The sequence below is a fragment of the Nicrophorus vespilloides genome, unplaced genomic scaffold, assembly GCF_001412225.1.
Source record: "Nicrophorus vespilloides isolate i.1.1-1 unplaced genomic scaffold, Nicve_v1.0, whole genome shotgun sequence".
Classification (NCBI taxonomy): Eukaryota; Metazoa; Arthropoda; class Insecta; order Coleoptera; family Silphidae; genus Nicrophorus; species Nicrophorus vespilloides.
The window spans coordinates 1-24,781 of record NW_017097615.1 but is presented as its reverse complement, the minus strand read 5'-3'; the positions used below and the strand labels follow the sequence as shown (position 1 = coordinate 24,781).

At 34.3% G+C, this 24,781-nt stretch overlaps 7 protein-coding genes across 12 annotated transcripts; 4 read left to right on the top strand and 3 right to left on the bottom strand.

Annotated features, from left to right (window-relative positions):
- The first annotated feature begins 6,476 nt into the window (after positions 1 to 6,476).
- LOC108560566 lies at positions 6,477 to 8,460 on the top strand. The gene is made up of 7 exons (XM_017918177.1): positions 6,477 to 6,528; positions 6,591 to 6,978; positions 7,032 to 7,103; positions 7,161 to 7,205; positions 7,260 to 7,486; positions 7,540 to 8,041; positions 8,092 to 8,460. The coding sequence occupies exons 2-7, from the start codon at positions 6,591 to 6,593 to the stop codon at positions 8,157 to 8,159; spliced, it is 1,302 nt and encodes a 433-aa protein (XP_017773666.1). The 5' UTR covers positions 6,477 to 6,528; the 3' UTR covers positions 8,160 to 8,460.
- A 726-nt stretch (positions 8,461 to 9,186) lies between these two features.
- Positions 9,187 to 10,437, bottom strand: LOC108560563 (somatostatin receptor type 1-like). The gene is made up of 2 exons (XM_017918168.1): positions 10,248 to 10,437; positions 9,187 to 10,137 (listed from the first exon to the last, which is right to left on the bottom strand). Exon 2 carries the CDS (start codon positions 10,132 to 10,134, stop codon positions 9,202 to 9,204), a length of 933 nt encoding a protein of 310 aa, XP_017773657.1. The 5' UTR covers positions 10,135 to 10,137; positions 10,248 to 10,437; the 3' UTR covers positions 9,187 to 9,201.
- Positions 10,438 to 11,187: 750 nt separating this feature from the next.
- Positions 11,188 to 12,807, top strand: LOC108560565. Of its 5 annotated transcripts, none has more exons than XM_017918172.1 (4): positions 11,188 to 11,344; positions 11,582 to 11,674; positions 11,743 to 12,671; positions 12,724 to 12,807. In XM_017918172.1, exon 3 carries the CDS (start codon positions 11,750 to 11,752, stop codon positions 12,650 to 12,652), a length of 903 nt encoding a protein of 300 aa, XP_017773661.1. In that variant the 5' UTR covers positions 11,188 to 11,344; positions 11,582 to 11,674; positions 11,743 to 11,749; the 3' UTR covers positions 12,653 to 12,671; positions 12,724 to 12,807. The 5 variants fall into 5 exon arrangements, with proteins under 5 accessions (XP_017773661.1, XP_017773664.1, XP_017773660.1 ...); XM_017918175.1 differs by having other exon boundaries at positions 11,582 to 11,681; XM_017918173.1 differs by lacking the exon at positions 11,188 to 11,344 and adding an exon at positions 11,371 to 11,389.
- Positions 12,808 to 13,309: 502 nt separating this feature from the next.
- LOC108560564 (somatostatin receptor type 2-like) lies at positions 13,310 to 14,641 on the bottom strand. Its single transcript, XM_017918170.1, has 2 exons — positions 14,433 to 14,641; positions 13,310 to 14,315 (listed from the first exon to the last, which is right to left on the bottom strand). The coding sequence occupies exon 2, from the start codon at positions 14,310 to 14,312 to the stop codon at positions 13,377 to 13,379; it is 936 nt and encodes a 311-aa protein (XP_017773659.1). The 5' UTR covers positions 14,313 to 14,315; positions 14,433 to 14,641; the 3' UTR covers positions 13,310 to 13,376.
- A 1,626-nt stretch (positions 14,642 to 16,267) lies between these two features.
- Positions 16,268 to 17,117, bottom strand: LOC108560569. Its single transcript, XM_017918181.1, has 2 exons — positions 17,035 to 17,117; positions 16,268 to 16,729 (listed from the first exon to the last, which is right to left on the bottom strand). The coding sequence occupies exons 1-2, from the start codon at positions 17,081 to 17,083 to the stop codon at positions 16,347 to 16,349; spliced, it is 432 nt and encodes a 143-aa protein (XP_017773670.1). The 5' UTR covers positions 17,084 to 17,117; the 3' UTR covers positions 16,268 to 16,346.
- On the top strand, positions 16,987 to 19,633 carry LOC108560568 (venom protease-like). The gene is made up of 5 exons (XM_017918180.1): positions 16,987 to 17,299; positions 17,377 to 17,724; positions 18,017 to 18,107; positions 18,173 to 18,360; positions 19,005 to 19,633. The coding sequence occupies exons 1-5, from the start codon at positions 17,230 to 17,232 to the stop codon at positions 19,484 to 19,486; spliced, it is 1,179 nt and encodes a 392-aa protein (XP_017773669.1). The 5' UTR covers positions 16,987 to 17,229; the 3' UTR covers positions 19,487 to 19,633.
- A 1,261-nt stretch (positions 19,634 to 20,894) lies between these two features.
- Positions 20,895 to 24,680, top strand: LOC108560567 (serine protease easter-like). 2 transcript variants are annotated; one of them, XM_017918178.1, is made up of 5 exons: positions 20,895 to 21,158; positions 21,271 to 21,690; positions 21,831 to 21,924; positions 23,901 to 24,196; positions 24,251 to 24,680. In XM_017918178.1, the coding sequence occupies exons 1-5, from the start codon at positions 21,089 to 21,091 to the stop codon at positions 24,559 to 24,561; spliced, it is 1,191 nt and encodes a 396-aa protein (XP_017773667.1). In that variant the 5' UTR covers positions 20,895 to 21,088; the 3' UTR covers positions 24,562 to 24,680. The 2 variants fall into 2 exon arrangements, with proteins under 2 accessions (XP_017773667.1, XP_017773668.1); XM_017918179.1 differs by having other exon boundaries at positions 20,896 to 21,158; positions 21,289 to 21,690.
- Positions 24,681 to 24,781: the final 101 nt, after the last annotated feature.

The following is a 24,781-nucleotide window of genomic DNA, read 5'->3' as shown; positions in this document are numbered from 1 at the left end:
GTAAGCGTGCGGGGCGGAGTGAGAGAGCGCACGTCTTTGATTGGGGCGGACGGTGCGCTCCGACCGACCGCTCCAATCAACGACGTCCGGAAAACAGCTGGCCGCGAATATACAAACATTTTTTCGCTATTTATCGCCGGGTAATTTGCATTTCTCGCGATTTCACGATTATCTGCCGAAAAAATCGACCCCGATAACCCGACTGCAGACGCATACGACCTTTCGTTGCGCAACAGTAGGACCCCATGAGAATGCACGTCTTCGTTACGTATGTCTGGGATAACCACACTAGACAGGTAGATTCGAATGCCAGTAGTTCTCAAACAAAAATATGGAATAAAGTAGTTCTTAGTTCATAATTATAAAAAAAAATAATATAAATTAAATATAATTAATTAGTTAGTTAAAATAAGTTCCAATTTTTTTTAAGCTAAATTATAAATAATTACTTTTGTTTTATTGATTGATACTCCACATTTTTATTGATCAAGTAACATTTTCCTGTCAATTATATCTTGACAGTTCATAGTGTTATGTTTTTCATCAAATATAGGCTTGATTGAAATGCTAAATTTTCTTCTAATTACAGATCAAACATTTTGTACCATCATAATTTCACATTCTATTTTTGCAATTTCTTTATATATAAATATTTCACAGCTCTATTATTTTTTTACAAAAAATGTATGTTCTTCATCGTAAACAAAAATGTCACTTTTTGACAGTAAACAAAAAAAAACGCCATCTAATAAACAGCAACAATAATTAAATAAATATATTCTACAAATTTCATTTATAACATAAAACATACAAAGTCTTCAATGAAAATAAATCATTGTGAAATTCCCAATTTTAACTGGATTTATCAATGTGAGAAGTTTTATTGAATGTTTCCTTATAACAGTTGTAAATTTTAATGATTCAATAAAAAAAAAGGTTGGATTTTCTACAATAAAACTTATGATCCGAAATACGGTAGTATAATTTTGTTATATATATTGTTATATCATCATATAAAAGAAATATTTACGATCGTTTTTTCAATGGCCAGAATTGATGTTTATTTGATCTATTGTTGTGTTGATATGTGTTTTTTTATATATATTTTTTAGCAGCTGATGAAATTCGAACTGACGATTTTTTTTGTATGACTTAAGCGACTGAAGAATGTTAAGCGTCGTGAATGCATGATCCCATTGCCAGCTCGAGAATAAAAGAATTATATACAAGCAGAAAGGAAGTGATTATTCTGAGCAACACAATTCTTTCGAACTTATTTATTATATAAAAAAAATATATATATTCAATAACTAGTTAGTAAAAATGAAACGTTTAGTGAATCTCTAAAAGTTTTAGTCCAAAGATGTTCCAGATCTTTCATTCGTTGAGTGAAATAAAAGTTTCAAAAAAACATTTTTTTCTCTTCGATCAAACCGAAATCTTTCTGCCTATACATTTTTATTGAATGATATGTAATAAATTTTACACGTTCATTGTCTATTTTAAGTAATTTTATGCATGCATGAAATACGAAAGCAGTTAAATTTATATGATTCGTAAATGAAGTGAAAATTCCAAAAAAATAAACGTATCTTACTTATAAAAATTAATATTTTTATTAAGAAAAAAGAATTTTGTCAAATTGTTATTGTACAAATATTAAATTTTACAAGAATACAGTAAAACCTTTTCTTGTGCGTTAGATAGGGACCGCATAAAAGAAATCGCACAAAACAACATTCGAAATTGCCATAAATTCTTACATATAACAAATAACTTTGTACAACACATTTTACACATAATAAAATCACACTTAGAAAATACGTCAAAGATTTATGAAATACATGAGAAATTATATCCAAACAAAATAAGTAATTAAATTACACATGGAAACATTTTAAAAATATTTAATTTCTCATTGTACAAAATTTCAAAAACGCACATACATAATTCACTGCTACTCGTGTTAATCCAAAACGCGCAACTTACAGAATCGTTTGAGCATAAAGAAGTACCGCACAAAAACAGATTTACTTTACAATTACAATTAATTAATTTAGAAATTAATAAATGAAATGAAAATTCATTAAATTATCAAGTTCAAATATATTTAGTTGACTCGATAACAAATCTGTTATTTATATCTTTTTATAAAATAATATTTAAATTTCAATGAATGTTATTTGACTAGAAATTTAAAATTTCCTATACTAGGGTAGAAAATAATTTGTATTTCTCTATGTTATCATTAATGTGTGTATTATCTATTATTGAGTCATTATTGACTATTGACTAATTACAAGTGATTGCATTAATGTTCAAAAAATACAATGACAAACGTGAATCACTTACTTGATTTACGCGGCTTTTAAGTTAATTAGTTTATGAAATTCTTGGAATTGAAAAGAAAAATATAAATTTTTTTTTTGAAGCTATCAAAAGATTGCTTTTAGTTCGTAACTTGCAACCAAAGTATTGAAAATGCTGAAGAAAATTTATATTCAGTATACAGTGGAACCTCACTTAACGAACACCTCGTATAACGAGCATTTCGATTAACGAGTTAAATGAATTGTAAGAAAAATGACTCTCTTAACGAGTGACGATGAGAAGAGAAATCCTGGATTGTGCGCCTGCTTCATCATTTTTAAAACTTGTGTACTTATACTTATACACTGAAATCTCGCTTAATGAACATTTCGCATAAGGAGTGATAATGAGTCCTGAATTGCTCGCCTGCTAGATCAATTTTAAAAGTTGTGTACACATATTATGTGTATTTTTGAATATGTTTCACTATACGAGTAAAAATCCGGAAATTTTGGAACGAATTAAACTCGTTCAATTTAAAAATATTTCCATTATTACATCTAATTTGATTTATTCAACAAAAACATTACAATTCGACAAGAATGCATTATCATTGTAGATAAAACTTTAACTGCAGAGATTTTTGAATAATGATTGAAAAAGTATTAAACCAATACATCTTATTACTTGTGATCAAACATATCAATAATTTTGTCAAAAACTACTTCGAATTTTACAATTTTTAACCACAAAATGCATTTAAAACATACAAAAATTATTAATTATTAATCTGTTGAATGTCAAGAATTCCAATGAAATATAACACTGTTTTAAGTTTTTTTTTTATAATTTCTAAACAACTTACCAACTATATAGATTTTACGAATAAAGCTACATGAAAAATATTGGCTACTTTTTAGTTAATTAAGAAGATTTACTTATCGTTTAGAAAAAATCTAAATTACGTAATTTCATAATAATTCAGATTAATTTAAACATTTTTTTAAAATTTTCACATATAAATCTTGAAATAAAACCACCTTCACGATGAGAAAGAGAAAAAGAAAACATGTGCAGTATGTTAACTTTAAAGTGAAGCATCAAGGAGAAAGACTCGCTTTGAGCGAACTCATGGAGGCAAAGCGAGATCAGTTGGTGTATAAATTCAGTAAACTACTTGTACACAAAGCAATTCTCAAACAAGTGGAATTTCAAGAAAACATAGTTATTCAGTTCAACAAGAAAATCCAATATACAAATACTTGAAGTAATTTGTGTTATTATTTAGAAAATAATGTAGTTTTTACTTTAAAAATACACAAATAACTCGCATAGTCCGGGTAATCGATTCCGCTAATATAACGGACTGTTTGAAAATGGAATAATCAAATTTTCAAATGTTTATAATACAGACTGTTCGAAGCCGCACTATGTGAGGTATTGCTGTACAATGGTTCCGCAATTAAAAAAAACTATAACAAGCTAATTGCAAAAACAGATCAATGTTTCTTTTACTTGAAGTAATTTGTGTTATTATTTAGAAAATAATGCTGTTTTTACTTTTAAAATACACAAATAACTCGCATAGTCTGGGTAATCGATTCCGCTAATATACCGGACTGTTTGAAAATGGAGTAATCAAATTTTCAAATATGGAGAATCCGGACTGTTCGAAGTCGTATTATGCGAAAAATTGCTGTACAATGGTTTCGCACTTAAAGAAAACTATAACAAGCTAATTGCAAAAACAGATCAATGTTTCTATTACTTGAAGTAATTTGTGTTATTCTATAGAAAATAATGTTGTTTTTACTTTTAAAATACATAAATAACTCGCATAGTCCGGGTAATTGATTCCGCTAATATACCGGACTGTTTGAAAATGGAGTAAACAAATTTTCAAATATTGAGAATCCGGACTGTTCGAAGCCGTACTATGCGAGGTATTGCTGTACAATGGTTTCACACTTAAAAAAATACTAAAACAAGTTAATTATAAAAACAGATCAATGTTTCTATATATATGTGAATACTATTTGCAACAAAGAAAAAAATATGGGATAATTCTCAAAAGAATGTCTTATCAACGTGAACACGCTTGAAAATTCCTTATAACTTTATTGACTAGAGCGGAACAAATGGTAATTTAAAGAGGCAAGATTATCATTTGTTCCGCTCTCTAAAGCTTCACCGACGACTACGACAAAGAACTTCATTACACAGGAGACCTTTAACAAAAGTGCGAATATCAAATAGGACGATGAACGTCTGATATAACAAAAGGTTTTGCACAAATTATCAAATAAAAGTTTTACATTTGGAATCTCTTTAAAATTTTTGTATTTCGTTGCAATAAAAATGTTAAATGTTATAAGAAATGCATGCAACAAAATAATAAAGAATAGTAAATATTTATACGAACTTAATTAATCTCTAGCTAGAGTTTCAAACTCGACTTCGTAAACTTGACTTTAATCAACAAACTTTTAACAAAGCGAATTTTAAATACTGTATTACTGTATGCACACCACTGTTTTCCTTTCCGTTACGTTACGTTAGGTAATATTTTAATAATTATATTGAATTTGATGGAAAATGTTTCTAAAGTTGTATTCAATTTATCTATCTACCGATGATTAAAGAATTACTCAATTTATATTAAAAGTGAAATAATTTCTAAATATATTTATACTTTGTTTATACAAAATCATTTGCTTATATAACTAAGTGCAAGCTATTACTAACATGATATGAGGTTCAAAACAGATTTTCACAAACACGTTTGTTAATTTAATTGCAAATTTGTGTTGCAAACATACATTTCTGTGTTTCGCGTAGAACCTTGAACACTATCAAAACTGGAAAACGAGAAAAATGTATACACACGGTAATTTAGATTATCCTTCTCTCGTAAATCTCAGAAATAAATCATTCTCAAAAGTTGTTAAACAATACGTAATTTTTATTGAAAAAAACAACAAACGTTGCTAGGAAATATGATATAATATATATTGGACAAAAAAATGAAATGAATAAATAACATCTGGGCAAATGTCATTTCGCCATTATTAAATTGTAAAAATTAATATTAAAGTAATAAAAAGAAAACCGTTTGAGAAGCACTGAAGTCAGTCAAAAAATGTGATCAACACATGTCTGGCTGACGTAAGATTAGGGTGAGTAAAAAGGTTTAATGAGAAATGTATCTTAGTGGGAGGTTATTTTTTTTTAACTTATATTAAAGTAATCCTATATCGAAAATGCTAAAAACTCAATCTTAAATAGATAATAAACTTAACGTAAATAAATGTTGGTATTACAATATTTGGGTTTCCATGGTAATAGTTAACCATATGTGAATGATGATGAATGATTTATCTGACGTCTACCATCTATGATCCAAAAGTAAATTTGGTCTGACGTTGATCAATTGTCAGAACAAGAAAGGGAAATTATTGTATGAATTTACATATTTAACATTGATTGATTATTAATATGTAAAGAAAATTATTTCGTTTAGTATATTATATTATTAATAAACAAATGTGCAATAACATTAAAGTGGACTAAGTCTTATAAGAGTATGTATTCAGTTTCTAAGCTACTTATTCCTGAAATTGATATTTCCTAGAATATGAAAGGCGTGGAAGCTGCGCGTACAAAGGGAACAAAAACAACGTAATCCTTGTATAATAGTAGTGTCCCTTTTTCTGCCCGGATAGATAAATAAAATGTAGACTAAGGATTATATGAGAAAAGTGTATAATAGAGAAATTCTTACTGGTTACCAAATTAAAGAAAAAGGATAATAGAAAAGTATATAAGAAAAAATGATATTTCCTACAGAAATCTGAGATTAATCAGAGTAGAAACTATGTGTAAATACTAAATTAAAACAATTATCTACATTTAGAATTCTCTAGATAATTAATATACTCAAATTAATACACACTTTATTATATGCAACCACATTTACATATAAAGTTACATAAAAATATATTTGGAATCAAAAATCTTATGAGAATGATTAATATATTGAATCTATGTCTATTTCAATTTAATAATCTAATTTGAAACTCTTTAAGTTTATAGAATTTAAGAAAATTTAAATTTAAAAAAATTAGATAATAGTGAAGTAATTCAAAATTAACTTGTAGCTATTTTCATTTATATTTACCTCATCTGATGGTTATTGGTTATGTGGATTAAAGTGTAGATGTAATATAATTTAATATAATCTGTGAATTAGTATGTTTCATCATATATTTGATATATTTTAGATGATGGAGATTGTGAAGCCGAAACGTGAGAGGTCAGCCAACTTTAGTCCAGAAGAGATTAACACTCTTGTAAACATTGCCTTTAAATACAAAGATATCATAGAGAATAAAGCAACAAATGCAATTGTCTGGAATCGGAAGGACAAAATATGGAAAATAGTGACAGCCGAATTCAATGACCAAATGCTGATAAATAGAACAACAAAAACTCTGAGAAACAAGTATGAATGTTTGAAGGTGCAATTGAGAAAGAAATCATTAAGAAACAAGTATGAAATGGACAAGTGCAATGGTAAAAATATCATTCCTTTTGAAGACTTTGAGGAAAAGTTATTTGCAATGCAAACAATGGGAATTGATGGTATTGTTGATGAAGAGAGTGATATTGGTGAGTTCTTCAGATATTGCTTTAAATAGTAATTAAGATTCAGTTATTCTCAGATGTAGAATTCATGATGTCAGAGGGATACCAAAATGAAGAGGATTACTCCAGTTTCCAATATCTTAATAAAAGTGTGCTAGTTAAGTTGATACAATTTTGATATTTTTGTTTTAAATCAAACTTTGTAGGTAAGGAACAAACAACAAAATTACCAACATTGCTTACTAAAGATTGTGAGTTTATATGTTTATTTTTTAATTATTTTAATCAATCAAGTGTATTTTCAGGTGGTAATAGTAGAAAATTGTTGAAAAAGTCACAGAAAGAGATAAAATATGAAAGATCCTTGTCTGAAAAATTGTCTAAATTGGCAGATTTACGTAAAGAGTTATTGGCTTTGCAAATAAAAGTTGCTAGCAAAAAGGTTCATATGAGAGAACAGGAGTTGTTGAGAGAAAAAGAGTTGTTTATCTATAAGAAGAAACTGCTTCATTATTCAATGAGGAATGAAAAAGTAAGCAAATTAATGTTAGAAAATAGATGTTTTTAACTGAAACATGTTTGCAGCTTAAAGATGATGCGAGATATTGGAAAAGCTCTAAAAATCTTGATTCTCCTATACAAATGACGCGCATCCCGGATTCAGCGAATAAGCGCAGATTGAGGGATATGGAAGCTTTCCAAATGTGTTTAGATGATTTTCCTACTCGCAGTAAAAAAATAACTTCTAACAAACCCATGAACACTTACGAAGAAGCATTGGTTAAAGTGAAAAATGAAGTTGATGAGAATGTCTCTGATTTCAAAACGGATGAGATCATCGTTAAACAAGAGAACAGTGATTTGGGTATTGATAGAAAGGCTCAAATCGAGGAGGCGGAAAATGCGCAATTGCTTAGAAGAAATATCATGGAAGATGAGATTAAAATAAAACTTGAAATCGATGAGGACGTCGATGATGAAAAAGATAATTTTGAGTTCGTCGATGTACGGATGACCGCCGATGAGCAGATCGAGCAAATGGATCCAGTGCCTAATTTGTTTATAAACAAATCCGATTTGGAAGAAGGTAACATTTATCAAATTATATTTAGTTTGTTTTCAATTTGTATATTTCAGCTATTGCGGATAAAAGATATTTACATTCACGCAACACTGTATTAAACTTGAAAATAGAGAAGGAATGACAACTTTGGTTCAATCTAATTTATATAGGAGATTTATGTGCAATTATAATAGAATGTTTTATAATTATGTTGATTCTCAATAATGAAAACTAACATTTCTAAATAACTAGCGACTTTCTTATTTCTATAATTTTTAATTGCAAAAATGTCAATACATAGAAACATATGGAAAATGGAGAAGGAATGACAACTTAGGTTTAATCTAATTTATATAGGAGATTTATGTGCAATTATAATAGAATATTTTTATAATTATGTTGATTTTCAGTAATGAAAACTAACATTTCTAAATGACTAGCGACTTTCTTATCTCTATAATTTTTAATTGCAAAAATAAACGTTAAAAGAAGTGATAAGTGAAGACAAAGTGTTATGTATAAAAATACTACTTTTAGTGATACACATCAATGCTTTCTAAGACAATAAACTGGTTTTCCGAAGTGTCAAAATTATTTATAATTAGTGACACCTACCACCACAACTGATGTGGTTAATTTAGCACTTTTAAGAAGTTCGATCGTTTGAATCTAGCGCAGCCTTTCTGTAGTTTTACTACAGCTAAGAGTATTTTTCCAGTTTCTCGTTTTGACACATGATGAGAACTGTCATTTTGCGACTCATAGATTGAGAAACGCTGCTGTAGCGTAGGTGTCCGCTGTTTTTAGGATATTGTCTCTTAAAAATATGTATAGTAACGATACGATCGCTATTTTTGCTAATGAAATGAATTTTCCTCCAATTTGTCATCAAAAGAGTCGCATTTGGCTCCGAAGCAGAGATTTTCCACATTAATTGATTAATACTATTGACTATTAAGTGCACTAGCTTTACACTTATTTAAATAAATATCTAAACAATGTCATAGTACAATATTTACATTTGATTACAGTTTAATTATTTTTATGATTTATAAATATTCAACGATTTTAAATATACTTACTGCCTCGGTTATCAATCAGGAAATGAATAAATAGTAGTATGAAAGGAAAATATTTAATATTAACAATTATAATAATAACAATACACATTGAACAAAGAAAAATTATACGAATACGTCCGCCTCGATCCGATCTTCGTTAACGAATCTGATGTTCAGTGAAGAATCGCAATCCTCGCTGCAACTTTCGGCGAAGCTGATCGCTGCACTCACTTCGTAACGATCGGAGTTCATTCGGAACAACTTGAGGAAACATATTTTGTAATTGACGTCGTTTCTAATGAGGTAAATTAATATGAAAACTGAGTTCAGATATCCGGCGACGCCGAAGATGACAAAAAAAACGGCGGGCGTCAGGTGAGTCACTATGATGGAGGCGATGCTCAGGATCCAATTGCAGATGAAGATAGTGGCGATGTTGAGTCGCAGTGCAGTCGATTTGCTGACTTTGCGCTTTCTGCAGAAATGCAAGACTTGCCTGACGGTTACATTCAGTATTAGGATTACGAATAGTAGAAAGAACGCAAACTGCTCGTAGCCGACGATGTACTTATCCGATATGGAGCAAACGGTGGACGTTACTGACCAAAGGAGCAAAAACAATGCGTAGATGAAAGAAATTATGTATACGAGCAGTTTGGTGCTGCTACCCTTGATTACACGGTCGACAGTCAGCAGCAGTGCTAAACTAAAGACGATGAAGTAGATGCAAATGTCCGAGTTGATTATTATGCATGCCAGCGATTTATGTTGGAATAGTAAATTGTTGATGCTGTTAGAGAACAGTCGGTAGTTGAATGGTATCAGGAAAAGGAAGACACCATCAACGATAGCCCAATTTAAGATAACCAGATTGGTGTGCGACTTCCTCATTCGCTTGGATTGTAGGATAGCGTAGACAATCAGACAGTTAGCGAATAAGCCAACCAAGCACGATAGGATCAGCTCTATGCGGAAGAAATTCATGAACCATTGCAGATTTGCAGACTCCACCACCTCATCAACGTCGTTTTCCAGTGTCTCATTCAGCGAATCCATGACCTGCAATATGATGACATTAGATAATTTGATAATATGCAAAGAAGCCGAAGCTCAGAGAAAAAATAACGAGTCGCAATGAGACGTAATTGGCACATGTTTACTTTACTTACGCATTTTTTTTTAAAGGCTGAACCGTTTACTATCGGCCGTGCTCTCTGTTTGGACGATGTTCACTTCTGGATCTCCCGGCCAAACTGACTGCGTCCAAGATCGGCAGCTATTCCCAAAATAAAGATAATTCCCAATCCTAATCTCTCCTCCGTCGACTTTGTTGTTATGGGAGTGAGACAGAGACAGAGCGGTGCTATGATGCATGATTGGTGTGCATCGAGTGACCTTTAAGCGTGGCCACGCGAATGTAACACATATCGTCTATCGAAATTAGAACAATTTCTTAATTATTTACGAAAAAGAAACGATTACAGGAACATTTATATCTCCTAAATAAGCCAAGTTTTAGTAGATATTGTTTTCTTACATTACAGTAAAACGCCGATTATCCGGGTCTCAATTTACCGTGGTTTGGGTTAACCGTGGTCACGTCCGTAATTTAAAACAAATTGAAGATGTTTTTGTATTAAGCGTTTTTTTTTTTCAATTATTTGTACTTTAACGTTCTCAAATTACTACGGATAATCGGTGTTTCTCAAATTATGATCTCATTAGAAGTTGTAAAGTTACAAATTTTCAATACCGATGAGATATAAGTGATATAAAAATCGTACATAATATATTGAAGAAATTTTGAATACACAACTAACAATTACATATAAATCAAGAAAACAATTAAGAAGATGATTATGAAATCAAAATAAAACAATTGAAAACCTAACAGATTTCAATATTATTTTTAATGAAATTAATTACTTTCATAAATTGGAGTATTCCTTTGCATACACTAAATAAAATATATAACATTACAATTATCTGATATAAATTGCCAATTATTCTTATTTTCAATACGTTGATGCGAACAAATCAATAAAAACCTATCAAGCAGTGAGGGTTGCCTTGATTGGACCGCCGCCTTGATTGAACCACTGTAGCCACTTGCCACATAGGTTGCCTAGACGCAATGTTCGCTGATGCAAACAATTCTATTAAAGAGCGGATCTCGCGGATGCAGTTAGTAAACAATTATTGTCTACATGGCAATTAACACTTAAATATTCTCATATAATGCTAATGGTGTTGCAAACGTCCTAACGTCAGTAAGAAAATACATCGATAAATCCTCGGAAACTGAATATGTGTACGACATTACGGTTTATTATAACAAATTTACAAATTGAATTCGAAAGTGGGGTTAGGTGAAATATTTGCAGTTTTTATGTAAATAAACAAGCCCATTTTCATTGTATTTTGCGCGTTTCGATTAATGGACTAGTATACTACCATGCTTTGTTAAAAGTAATTAGCTGGACTTGACAATGAAATTTTTCAGATCGCGTTCCTGTCAGATCTTGTATTGACGTTTCGTTATTGACATATACATTTGTTTGTGACTCCTAAATTGGACTGGTCCAATACACGCAACGTTAGAAGTTACCATAGTTACCCTACTATTTGTGTTCTAATATTTTGAATAAAAAAAAACCTTTTTAGGATTGCCATGGCTAAGAGAGGACATTATAGTCGTTGGTCGGAAAATGATTTATTAATGGCCATCGCGGCATACAAAGACGGCGAAAGTGGTCTGAACGAATGCAGCCGCAAGTTTGGAGTACCCAAAGCTACTATTAAGAGGCACGCCGACAGAAACAACCAAGTCAAGGCTTTGGGCAGACAAGCCACATTTTCCTCGCACATGGAAAAAGTTCTTTCCTCGCACATCCTTCAACTCGAGAAATGCTCTTTCGGTTTAACCACCAACGAGATCCGTAAATTAGCGTTCGATGTCGCAGAGAAGCACTCGCTTCCGCACACGTTTAATAAAGAGAAAAAAATTGCAGGTAAAAAGTGGTTTTATGCTTTCATGCGACGAAATCCACAGCTTTCGAGGATAAAAACAGGTACACTTGAGACAACATTTAGTGACAGTGAAAGCAGTAGCAATGATTTAGTTGATAATGCACTTCAGGAGAAGAAAAATACACAATTCAAGAATGTTTTCGATATAACGGAAAAAAACCCAGGTCCATCGGACTTCTCAGAATTAACAAAGAAGCCCAGTCTGGAGGATAACGTTCCTTCGTGCAATAAAAAAATAACGTCTTATAAAAAGACGCAAAATGTGGACATTGTTAAAGTTGAAGAGAATGTCTCTGATGAGTTCAGCGTTAAGCAAGAGAGTAGTGAGTTGGGGTGTTTGAAGAGGAAATCGGAAATCGAAGAGACGGAAAATGTGCTACTGCTTAAAATAAATAAAGTGGAGGATGAGATTAAGATTAAATTGGAAATTGATGAGGACGTCGATGAATGCGATAGGATGGGAGATGGTTTTGAATTTGTCGATGTTCGAATGAATGCTGATGACCGCAACGAACATTTTGATATAGTGAATCCAATTTCATGAACAAAGACGATTTCTAGAGGTAATACAATCATATAACTATATTTGTTTGTGATTAATTAGTTATGTTCCAGCTATTTTAGATACAACTTCATTTACATGTGGAAAACTATTATAATAGCAAGAACATTTCCGTTGCGGTTTTGATGTTTAGTTTATTTTGTGAACTAGCTTCAATAGGAATTTGTAACAGTTAATTGTTTTTCTTTCTTTATTGTTATTAAATAAATTGTTTTTTTATTTGTTTATATGAGACTGTTAAAATAAATATACATTATGTTAATAAATAAACTCACTTACAGCTATAATTCGAGTTCAAAATAGAAGAATTAACGATTGATTTTCTTGTAAACTATAATAGAGAGAATCATATTGATGCTGGATAATTGGGAAAGGAACGTATATTCAATTATAGCTGTAGACAGTGGCGGTTTTCCCACAGATGCAGAAAGTTTTTGATTGAAATGACTAAATTGTGATTGTAGGAAGATGAAATTCTATTATTTAGTTTTAATTTACTACATTTATTCATTATGAATATTGATTTAATGATAAGAAACGCAAATAAAATTTATTTATTTATAATTCTGCAATGAATCATTAAATGAAAGAATTTCAGTATACAAGTCAAATGTTTATATTAACAATAATAATAATAACACAGTTGCTAGAAAGTATTCCTAAAATTAGTATTAAAAAAATATTTAAATTACAGTTAGAGGAGAGTTTAAACAACGAATACGTCCTGCTCGGTGCGTTCCTCATTAAGGAATCTGACGTTCAGTGAAGAATCGCAATCCTCGCTGCAACTTTCGGCGAAACTGATCGCTGCACTCACTTCGTAGCGATCCGAGTTCATTCGGAACAACGTGAGGAAACATATTTTGTAATTGACGTCGTTTCTAATGAGGTACATTAATATGAAAACGGAGTTCAGATATCCGGCGACGCCGAAGATGACCAAAAAAACGGCGGGCGTCAGGTGAGTCACCAGGATGGAGACGATGCTCAAGGTCCAATTACAGATGAAGATGGTGGCGATGTTGAGTCGCAATACGCTCGATTTGCTGGCTTTGTGTTTCCTGCAGCAACGCCAGATTTGTTTGACGGTGATATTCAGTATGAGCATTAAGATGATCAGTACGAATGCCAATTGCTCGTAGCCCATGATGTGCGTATTGAATATGGAGCAAACGGTGGACGAAACCGCCCAAAGGAACAAGAATGTGGTGTAGATGAAGGCCATTAAATATACGAGCAGTTTGGTGTTGCTGCCCTTGATTGCGCGGTCGACTGTCAGCAGCAGGATCAAACTGAAGACAATCAAGTAGATGGAAACGTCCGAGTTGGTTAACATGCATGCCATCGTTTTGTTTTGGAATAGAAAATTGTTGATGTTGTTAGAGAACAGTCGGTAGTTGAATGGTATCAAGAAAAGGAAGACACCATCCACTATGGCCCAATTTAATATGACCAGATTGGTGTGCGACTTCAGCATTCGTTTGGATTGTAGGATGACGTAGACTATTAGACAGTCAGCGCATAGACCAATCAAGCACGATAGGAGAAGCTCTATGCGAAAGAACTGCAAGAACCATTTCAGTCCTGCAGACTCCACCAGATGATCAACATCGCTTTCGATTGTCTCGTTCAGCGATTCCATGGCCTGCAATAACGATATTCGTTTGATAAATTGAAGGAATTGGGCATGCAAAGAAGCGTTTGGCGCAGAAAAGTAACGAGTCGCAATGAGACGTAATTGGCGCGCGTTTACTTCACTTACGCAGTTTTAAAGGTTGAACCGTTTACAGCGGACACAACGCTCACTTCAGGACCTCCCGGCCAAACTGACTCCCCGTCCAAGATCGGCACCGTTTTCCCAAAAGAAACATAATTCTCAATACTAATCTCTCCTCCGTCGTCGCTGTTGTTACGTGACAGAGACGAAGCTACTCGTATGATTGGTGTGCATCTAGTGACCTTTAAACTCGTCCACGGCATTGTAACACTACATATCGCCTATTGGCATTGAAACACGTCATAGGCTCTTCAAAAATTAGAGCTTCAGCTTTGAAAAAATCATCTTACGCATAACTGAAATTCAATTATATATGGATCATGTGTATTACGAAATATTTGTCTATTATTGTATCAGTAGTACACGCATTATATGACTCACTAACTTATTGTATAAAAGCTAGTGTTCAATTTATTTTCATGTTCCATAATTTAAATCAGAGGTTCTCAAACTTTTTTGTGTTGTAGACCCCTTGCCATGTTTTTCGGTTTTGGGTAGACCCCTTACTTACCTGATATTGATTTTTTTTGTAAATTTCTAACTGTGGTGAAGTTTAGTGTTAAAAACTTAAAGTAAAAACACGTTAAGTTTTATACATAAATTAAAACTACTCAAAACAAAATTTTGTATCTGTTATATAAAATATTCGTAACATAAAATAAACTAAGCAATAATTAAATGTTTTTAGTATGAAGGATGAACCTGATGCATTAATAATAAATTATCAACATTTGTCAATTTTGTAAGGTTTAATCTTAAATCTCCTCGTCTAATGATGTCCAGTCTGTTTCTTTTTTTCGTTAAGAGATTGGTAACAGCGCTGAACCCCCTTTCCACTAGGTATGACGATGGAAAGGAAAATAAAAATTTTCCTCGCTATATTCCATAATACGGGATAAATAACCGAACGGGTATGTTGTTTTGCAGCCAGAATTGCTGATATCTGTTTTTAAACTGAAACTTAAGTTCTTCGTTTGTACTTAGTTCAGGCAATTCCTCTTGTATTATGACATTCGTTTCTTCTATGTCACCATATGGGTTAATTATCCACTGTGGTATTACCATAGTCAAAACGTACTCAAACCTAGTTTCTAAATCTGAATAGAGGGCATTTAAATGTTGAACGTAGGTTGTTGAAACGTCGTTTTCCTGGCAGTTTGTCTGTGACAAATTGGCGAACTATTTTGCTTCATTAGTTTAACTCTGACAAGAAACGCTGATAAGATGGACTTTGTTTTAATCAAATTTAGAATGTCGCCTTGTAACTGCAAATTAACCATATTAAATTTTGTAAACAAATCTGTTAAATAGACGATGTCTGTATTCCACTTCATTAAATTGTCTTTTAAAATTGTATCTTTAGTATCCAGAAATTCTAATATAGTCTCAAAATGTACAAAAAATCTTGTCAAACATAAGCCTTTCGACAGCCAGCGTACTTCAGTGTGAAGGAGTAATTGATGAAAGTATTCAACGCGTTGCTTCGGATTCGTTTTACTGCATCAATGACTAATTGAAGAGATTCATACAATCTTACACTCAAATTTTTAGCAACTAAATAATTTATATGTCTTTATATTATAAGATAGTATAATAGATAGTAAATAGGTACTATCAGTGTATGTTGAGATCCACTATCGTGTACCCCCATTTTCATTTTTTTCGCCGACGTAGACCCTTGCAGCTTGTCATAGACCATTTTGGGAATCACTGATTTAAATCAAAACGAGTATTATTTATTAATTATCAAAAGGTAAATCAAACAGATTATCTTTAATAATGAGATTATCTTTGAAATCCATTTAAATAAAATACACACGTCGTCCTTTATTTTTTCTATCAACATATCCATCAACAACAACCATTAAAAAAATGTTATGAAATTATAAATGTATTGCGTTATCTGATCTCGACGTTGACGCCGTTGGGTGAACGACGTCTTCGGAACAGATCGAAGTCCAAAAGGTCCTCCGACTTGGAGTAGAATTTCTTATGTTTCTTTCGTTTCCTCTGGAAGTGCGGAACGGGCATGGCGTTCGGCGGTGCCGTTGAAACGACAACATCAAAAGATGGTCCAACTTTGGCATCATCGAATATCTTTAAACCTTTGGGCATCGGAGCGCAGCAGACGCGTGGATAACCATTTCGAAAGCCGCAATGCTGCGACCGAAGGAAGTGCACGACGGACGCCTTCAGCGGTTTCTGCATCGTACCCAGAAAATCCACGTAGTGGTTGCAGTCTGTCAGGCTGACGCATGTCGCTTGTCCATTGCATTCTGTAGCTATAGGAACGATAAAACTAATTAATTGTTTTGTTTAACAAATGGAAACGCATTTTTTTTTGTCTCAGCCAACTAATTTTGACGCAAAACCGCAAACTCTATCTTTGAAGTAAGATTCATTGATGAAAAACATAATGTCACATATCACAAAAGGTAGACGGGTTTTTACAACTCGCAACATCAGTATGTTAATAAAAAGAATTAACTGAATTTAAGCTTTTATTTATTTATTTATTTGTATACTAATATATTAGTATAATAGATATTAATCATAGTGTCTACGTTAATTCAGCAGTTAACCTTACCGAGAATGGGATAAACTGCTATGACGAGAACTGAAAAAAACACGAGCATCGCACTTTCCTCGTGACCGAACCAAATACTTTTGAAGGTTCTCTCTGAAGCAGCGGAGATAACATGAATTGATTGTTGATTTTTTTTATAAATCCCATTTCAAATATGTATTTTTATTATTTTATTAACCTCCGAGAAGACCGACAATGAAACTGCTCTGTTTGGCGGCGTTCCTATTCTCGGGCCTGGCATCAGGAAAATCGCGCTTCAAGTTGAGTAAGTTCTCTGAATCTTAACAGTTTTCATAATTTACAATAGCCTCAATGTTAATTTCTTTGTTTTGGTGCGAATAGATGATAGATGTGTACAACCTAGGGGCGACTTCTGCGTGGAGATCCGCAGGTGTCCGTACTTTGCGGATCTGCTCGATCGCAGTGTCATTCCGCGACCGAAGCACGTCATCGACACGATCAGGACGTTCCAGTGCGGATTCAAGGATAACACGCCTCTGGTCTGCTGCCAGAAAGAGCAGGCCACGAGTCTGCAGGCCGCCAAGCCGCCAGACACCTCCAAGCACAGGAACAGGGTGCTCGTTCCTCAGGATGACTGCGGGCCCATCGCCAACGAGTTCAGGATCACGGGCGGCCGAGAAGCCGGTCTCTACGAGTTCCCCTGGATGGCGTTGCTCGCCTACAAAACCGGTATCAATTAAATATTGCGTAAAACAAGCATATACACATTGGATATAGAATCTTGACAAAATTTACAAAACAATTTATCATTTTTATTAGAGAAAAACTTGATACAAGTACTGCAATTATTAATGATTAAGAGATTCCCATGACAATTTGCTGTGTGAATAGAGTTGTTATTTTAGCAAATTGCTCCAACTGTCATTAACTGCAAAACACAATGCAAACTAATTGATGTTAAAACATAATGATACATTTTAATGTTCTTAGTGATATTTACCTGGATGTGTAATCTTTGCAGATAAATCTGGACACGAATTCCGTTGCGATGGTAGCCTGATTAACGACAGATACGTCCTGACAGCCGCCCATTGCATATACAATATGACACTGTACGTACGTAACCATGGGGATGAATATGGTTGCTTGAGTTATTTTTGTTTGTTTTATTGCTTAGGGCCGGCGTCAGGTTGGGTGAGCATAACATCAATACGCGCGTGGATTGTTCGTCGGTAACGGGGAAGTGCGCTCCGCCCGTTCAAGACTTCTACATCGAAGACGTCACCCTTCATCCCGACTATGTGCCGGCATCCTTCGGCAACGACATCGCCCTCATCAGGCTGGCCACACCCGTCAAATTCGCAAGTATACATAAATAATATTGACCACTCACTACGCAAAACATTTCAAATACCTTTGCCCGCACAAGTATGATGGAAACTCGAAGATACGAAAACAACGCGTCATAAGACGACTAAGTTATTGGTTTTCATAAAAAATATTGTTTACTAAATTAATACATATTAAACAACAAATTTATATTGAGTAATTTCTTATTCAATCATATGATTAAAAATTAGTAAATAACTATTGTTTTGCGAAATTTCATCTTATAATTTATTATCTTTTGAATTCTTGAAATTTGAATACATTTCAAGTTTCTGAAGAAGTAAGTAATTTATTTTGCTCCACGAAAAGATTTTTGTTATGACTAGAGGATATGACGTTTTAATATAGTAAACATGTGTAATTCAAAATATAGTACATATTTTGAGTTGTATTTTTGTACTAAATTTTTGTACTAAAATTGTGTAAACTCTTTTCATGGAAAAATTATTTCAACTGATTGTTTAGTAATTGTATTTGTATAAAAAAAAATGTTATCGCATATTATTTATGTAGGTTTTCCCATCGTTCACGTTAGATGAACTGTAATTCGATTAATTGGAACGATTGAATGATCGGAGAACGTATATTTTCGTTGCGTTACAAAGTTGATGTGTTTTCAGATAATGTGCAACCGATTTGCTTGCCATTTGGGTCGCTGTCCGAGATGTCGTTGGTTGGAAAGTTCGCGATGGTGGCGGGATGGGGTGTCACCGAGACCGGGTTCAAGAGTCCTCAGCTGCTGAAGACGTTGCTGCCGGTTGTGTCGAACGACGAATGCGACCGCATATATCGGAAGTACGCCAACGTCACCATGAAGCAGCTGTGCGCTGGCGGTGCGATGGGACGTGACACGTGCGGCGGCGACAGTGGCGGACCCCTGTATCATGTCAGCCTCGTCGAGGGCGGCGAGCCGCGATACGTGCAGCACGGCGTCGTGTCTTACGGTCCTCGTCACTGCGGCACCGATGGTCAGCCAGCCGTCTACACGCGCATCTCCTACTACATGGACTGGATCTTGGACAACCTGAAGCCGTCGTCCGACGAAGACGACGACAACGTCAACAACAAGCACCGCCATCACCAAAAACTACAACAACACTGACGACGCTCTGTAGAATGGAGAGGTATTCCACTTTCTTATTGGCAAATTAAGAAAAAGAAAAAATATGGTGTAAACCGAAACTAAAGAAAAATACCAAATATTTATTATTTATATGTATATATTGTGATAGAACTAACTGCTAAACTAACGAAACAAATATAGTAATTTATTATTTTTATTAGAGAAAATCTATAAAGACTTAAAAAAAACATAATATCCATTACATAAATTGTGAAGCATAGGCAATTGATTATTTATTAAGTCTTAAATGATTACACCAATTACAGTAATGTATAGTTGCGTTGGATGAAAAGATAAAAGGTAAATATGAACACGAATGGAGTACGGATTTTCCCTTCTTTGCAAGCACGTAAAAACCGGAGGAGTTGTTTCTTTTTTTGTTTCTCGTTCGTTAAACGCTGAAGGTAAAGTTGAATTGATTAAAGGAATGATGTGGAGCAGGTCCATTTGCATATATAATCTGAAAAATGATTGTGAAGTATTTTCCGTTTGTAAAGGTCATATTTCAAAGATTGCCTTTAAAGTTGAAGTTAAAATGACTAAAGATAAATATTTTTAAGCTGAAAACATATAAGTATGAGGGTATAATGTACGATTCATGTGTTTGGTATGCTGAATAATCGATGTCTGGGGAAATTTCTATTGGAAAGCAATGAGCTTATTAACATTTCATATCCTATTCAAAATAAATCATTTTTCCAGAATTATCTGGAAATATAGAAGAAAATTCTATAATTTGGTTTATGTATTTTTCGATTTATGAATGATTTATTAAAATTTAAAGTAATATTGAATGTAGAAGAAATAAAAGACATTTTCTTGTAATAATAGTAATGTTTAAAATTAATTAAATAATAGCAGAGAGAAGAAAGCATGAAATTTACAAAATGTTCTCTTGTCATTAATTGAAGGATTGTTTAGTGAATATCTATTGAATTTACAGTGTAAAGGATTTGTATTTGTTGTAAGATATGTAGTTGAAGGTTAAAGTTGTTAAAGTCATTGCATTCAAGTGTAATTGCTCTATAAATGGATGAAGCAACCAGATATACGTATATTTTTGATTCGCGTTGAATGTGTAGAGCTGTGCAGATAGCAGATTCGTGGAAGCGTGGATTTGCATTCAGTTAATCGCGCGGAATAATGAATAATAATTGATGGTGTGCTTTATTGGATGTATCTGATTGATGAAAGGAATGCGCGTTTTATTTTTGCGTGGAGGTTGAACGGTCGCTTTGACCGCTGTCCGCCAGCACAGGGGAGTTTACCTGTGGTCTATGATCAGGATTAGCAGACGAAGAAGAGAGTTGTTGTCGCGAAGGCGGGGGATCGGGGAGGCGGAGAGGAGCGGCAGCGGCGGTGCTCGTTTCGGTTTTAAAAATTGTTGTTTGTTGTCCGCGCCATCGTCGTATAAAGAACGTCGACGAGCCGAAGTCCCGTCTCAGTGTCCGAGCAAGGCTGCTTCGATCAGCGCACCGCTTCACCGTCACCGATCAAAAAACAACAACAACAAGAATCCAAGTGTCTGTATACACTTGTATCATTTTCTAGTGTTATGGTACAGTGAGATTTGAAGGGACGATGGCTTCGAAGATCACCACCGCCTCTGCTGTGCTACTACTGCTGAGCAGCCTTCTTCTGGTGACGTCTCGTAAGTGGCTAATCTTGACGAAAATAGATGCATGCATGCTGTTAGCTTGTAAAGCGACGTAGTTTAGACCAGTAGCGTTTGCAGCTTATGCGTCCTGCACGCGCGTAAATAGAGGATATAATATTTCCAGAGTGGGCCATCGACGATGATGGCTGCAGGACGCCGGACAGAGGAGTCGGAACTTGCATCCCGGTCCACGACTGCAAGCACGTCGTGGACTTCATCGAAAAATCCCCGAAACCACTCAGCGCCGAAGATCTGAAGCGCCTGCAGTCCTACCAGTGCGGCTTCAGCGGGAAGACCATCAAGGTCTGTTGCCCCAAGAAGGCGATCGTCAGACCCGACACCACCAGCAAACCCGATCTCGTGGACAACCGTATCCAAGACACCCCTCCAGACGTCACCAATCATCGAAATCTTGGCCTGCTGAGCAAAGCCTGCGGTAGCTTAGGTACCGAAGACCGCATCACCAACGGCAACACCACCGGCCTCTTCGAGTTCCCGTGGATGGTCCTCCTCTCCTACCAAACAGGTACACATACATCTTCTCTCATTACCATACGAAGCCAGAGAAAACTAGTTCCTTCGTTTTTCTTCTCCTTTTCTGGCATTCGATGTTTACTAGAGCATCTCCAAGTCATGATTACCGGATCAAGGATTATTTGTTTGCAGGGAGTGGTCTAGATTTTAGATGCGGAGGAACTCTGATCAATGACCGATACGTGTTGACCGCCGCCCACTGCATCACCGAACTAAAATTTCCACTGTAAGTCACTTTCTTTTCACTTTTTTTTTTGTTTCGTTTATATTTTGCTTTCAACGGAAATTCCCAGCTTCATTAAAATATAAAACCGACGTAATTTATTCTGAATCATATTTATATCGAGCTCAACTTCTACAAATAGAAATCAATGTTAGTTTTTTTTTTCCCCGAATACTTTCCATTATAATCCAATTTAAAACAGCTTAAGCGGGGACATTAAAAGATGCTTAAATGAGCCTTTGTTCAGTGTCGTTTTGTTGTGAAACGCATCTCGGTCGGAAGTAACGATTATGGAATTATCCAGCACGCGATTATTGCCGTTCTCAACTCCGCTGGATCATTTAAAAAAGATGATAACAAAATTACACATAATTGCAAAACTTACAATCTGTTGGGAATTTATACATTTTAAATGAAATATTCTTTGAAGCGTACAATACATTTACATTATTAAATGATAATCAGTATTGCTCATCAATATTTAATATTACCAAATAATTTCATTTCTACGACTGCCGTGCTGATCTCAGAGAATGTCGCAACTGCTGTGGCATTGACCAGTACCTGTTATTGTTGTTGTTATTGATTCGGGAATTGGAAAAAATACCTGCAATTTCATTGTAATAAACGATTAATTAATTATACATATGAATTCCACGCGACTCTAAAATGTTAACAGGTGTCGATGATGCTCAACACTTTCAACGTACAAAATAACAAAATTTTTACGTGACCCTGATTTCTCGTTTCTCTACTTTACAAATATAACCGTTAAATATTCTCGTTTCCTTATATTTCATACAGATATTTATCGAATCTGTTTAGCTAGCTAAAAACATACACACACATAAATGTTGCGCCATTAATTCGTTGAATTTCAAGTCGACCTTAACGCTGATAAAAAATAATTCTCAATTTAGTAAGAACATGTATAAATATATACACATAGATAATACTACTAACAATAATGCGTCTCTCTTCGTAAACAAAATTTCCGCCCCCAAAAGACTGGTGTCCCGGGAATATAGCCCATTTATCCCCGGGTAATACTATCAATTCGCTTAACATAAGATTAGCATGTGTTCTTAATATTAAACGCAGCAAAACTCACATTGTAACTATTACATATACTTTGATTTTGTACTATAATTGTTAGTTTTTTTTAAATATGTGTCAAATCGACGTTGCGCCGATTAATGTTAGTGTTTGCGACATTTCCAGTGACCGAAGTGATAAGCGGACATTAAATGACCGATAAAGACTGTGAAAATGTAACTGAGTTGCCGCAAATGAATTTACTCAAAGTTTTTGTAATGAATACATCTTCAATTTGGATATGTTGAAATGCAACTCTTTTACGATCTTATATAACGATAATAAAATGATAACTGACTGGAAGATGAAGATGTCATAGTTAATATGAAAGGGATTGATAATTGGCTCGTAATTTCTATAAATAACTTTCACAATGCTGAAGAACTGTAAACCGCAAGCAAAAATTATCAAAAGCAGTACCATGCCCACCATTGTATTAGATTATACAATTGACATGATGAAAAGTATTTTTTAGATATTTGTGTGCTTCGGACTCAAAAAGTTAACAATAGCATTACCTCGCATAGTGTGGTCTAATCGAAGTGTCTCATATAGTGCAGGTAATCGATTCCGTCAATATTACAGGACTAATTGAAGTATATACAAATATAACCACACCAAAAGTTATTGTATAAAGGCCGAGCATCATTTATATAAAAAAATAATAATGTATTAAAATTTATTTTAATCAATTCAAATACACTATAGTGAATTCGGACTGATCGAAGCCGCACTATGCGAGGTATTTCTACAATTGTTTAGCAGTATCTGCAACTGATAAGAGATTTCTCATTAGTTTGTTTGAATGTCATATTTGTTTTAATTAACGAATTTGTGAAGTAGTCATAGCTAAGGTATATTTGACGATGATTGTATGTTTTCAGGAGAGGCGTTAGATTGGGAGAACATGACTTTTCGACGGAGCAGGATTGCGAAACGTCTTTGGACGGAGACACGGTGTGCTCACCACCATACCAGGACATGGGAATCGAAAAGGTGATTCCGCATCCGCTGTACAATAGAACAGCTCTTCAAAACGACATAGGTCTGCTCAGACTGGCAAGAGCCGCGAAAACAGATCAGGACAACATCAAACCGATATGTCTGCCGTACACGAAGGAGACGCGCGAGGTGAAAGTGGACAAATACTTGGTTACAGGCTGGGGCCAAACGGAGAAGAGTAAGCAACACCATCAACTCTCGAGTACAGGTCATTGAGTTTTAACATTTCCAGAAACCAGATCGACCGCTCTGCTCAAAGTATTTGTAGACGCCATGAATTATGAGGAATGCCAGGAGGTGTACAAGAACCTTACGATAACACGAAGGCAGATCTGCGCTGGTGGCAAAGCATCTCGCGATTCTTGCACGGGCGACAGCGGCGGACCGATCCAGACTGCTGGGTCCCTCGACTTTGATGCCAAGTACATACAGTACGGTGTCGTCAGTTTTGGGCCGAAGAACTGCGGTCAGAGCGGACTGCCCGGCGTATACACCAGCGTCGCTCACTATCTGCACTGGATCCTGGATAACATAACTAGCTAAAGAAGGATTCCACACTCATTTAGCCATTGTCTCTTTCTCCGAATCTCGTGTGATTTTGAGATTTTGGATGAGTCAACGACAGAATCCACCAGCCAATTAAAACTTTAAACAAAAACGAACTCAAAGTAATTTATTATCTCTCGCGTATTAACATATTCTATAAATATTTCTTATACTTTGTTTTATATATTATTATTTTTTATATATATATATATATATA

Excerpts from the sequence above, each read along its gene's own strand:
- LOC108560566 (XM_017918177.1), top strand. The coding sequence starts at position 6,591 with ATGATGGAGATTGTGAAGCCGAAACGTGAGAGGTCAGCCAACTTTAGT. Across the intron at positions 7,206-7,259 it reads AACATTGCTTACTAAAGATT|GTGGTAATAGTAGAAAATTG; the intron begins GTGAGTTTATAT and ends GTGTATTTTCAG. Across the intron at positions 7,487-7,539 it reads ATTCAATGAGGAATGAAAAA|CTTAAAGATGATGCGAGATA; the intron begins GTAAGCAAATTA and ends ACATGTTTGCAG.
- LOC108560563 (XM_017918168.1), bottom strand. The coding sequence starts at position 10,134 with ATGGATTCGCTGAATGAGACACTGGAAAACGACGTTGATGAGGTGGTG.
- LOC108560565 (XM_017918172.1), top strand. The coding sequence starts at position 11,750 with ATGGCTAAGAGAGGACATTATAGTCGTTGGTCGGAAAATGATTTATTA.
- LOC108560564 (XM_017918170.1), bottom strand. The coding sequence starts at position 14,312 with ATGGAATCGCTGAACGAGACAATCGAAAGCGATGTTGATCATCTGGTG.
- LOC108560569 (XM_017918181.1), bottom strand. The coding sequence starts at position 17,083 with ATGCTCGTGTTTTTTTCAGTTCTCGTCATAGCAGTTTATCCCATTCTC. Across the intron at positions 16,730-17,034 it reads AGCAGTTTATCCCATTCTCG|CTACAGAATGCAATGGACAA; the intron begins GTAAGGTTAACT and ends TCGTTCCTATAG.
- LOC108560568 (XM_017918180.1), top strand. The coding sequence starts at position 17,230 with ATGAAACTGCTCTGTTTGGCGGCGTTCCTATTCTCGGGCCTGGCATCA. Across the intron at positions 17,725-18,016 it reads GTTGCTCGCCTACAAAACCG|ATAAATCTGGACACGAATTC; the intron begins GTATCAATTAAA and ends TAATCTTTGCAG. Across the intron at positions 18,108-18,172 it reads TGCATATACAATATGACACT|GGCCGGCGTCAGGTTGGGTG; the intron begins GTACGTACGTAA and ends TTTATTGCTTAG.
- LOC108560567 (XM_017918178.1), top strand. The coding sequence starts at position 21,089 with ATGGCTTCGAAGATCACCACCGCCTCTGCTGTGCTACTACTGCTGAGC. Across the intron at positions 21,159-21,270 it reads CCTTCTTCTGGTGACGTCTC|AGGATATAATATTTCCAGAG; the intron begins GTAAGTGGCTAA and ends GCGCGTAAATAG. Across the intron at positions 21,925-23,900 it reads ACCGAACTAAAATTTCCACT|GAGAGGCGTTAGATTGGGAG; the intron begins GTAAGTCACTTT and ends GTATGTTTTCAG.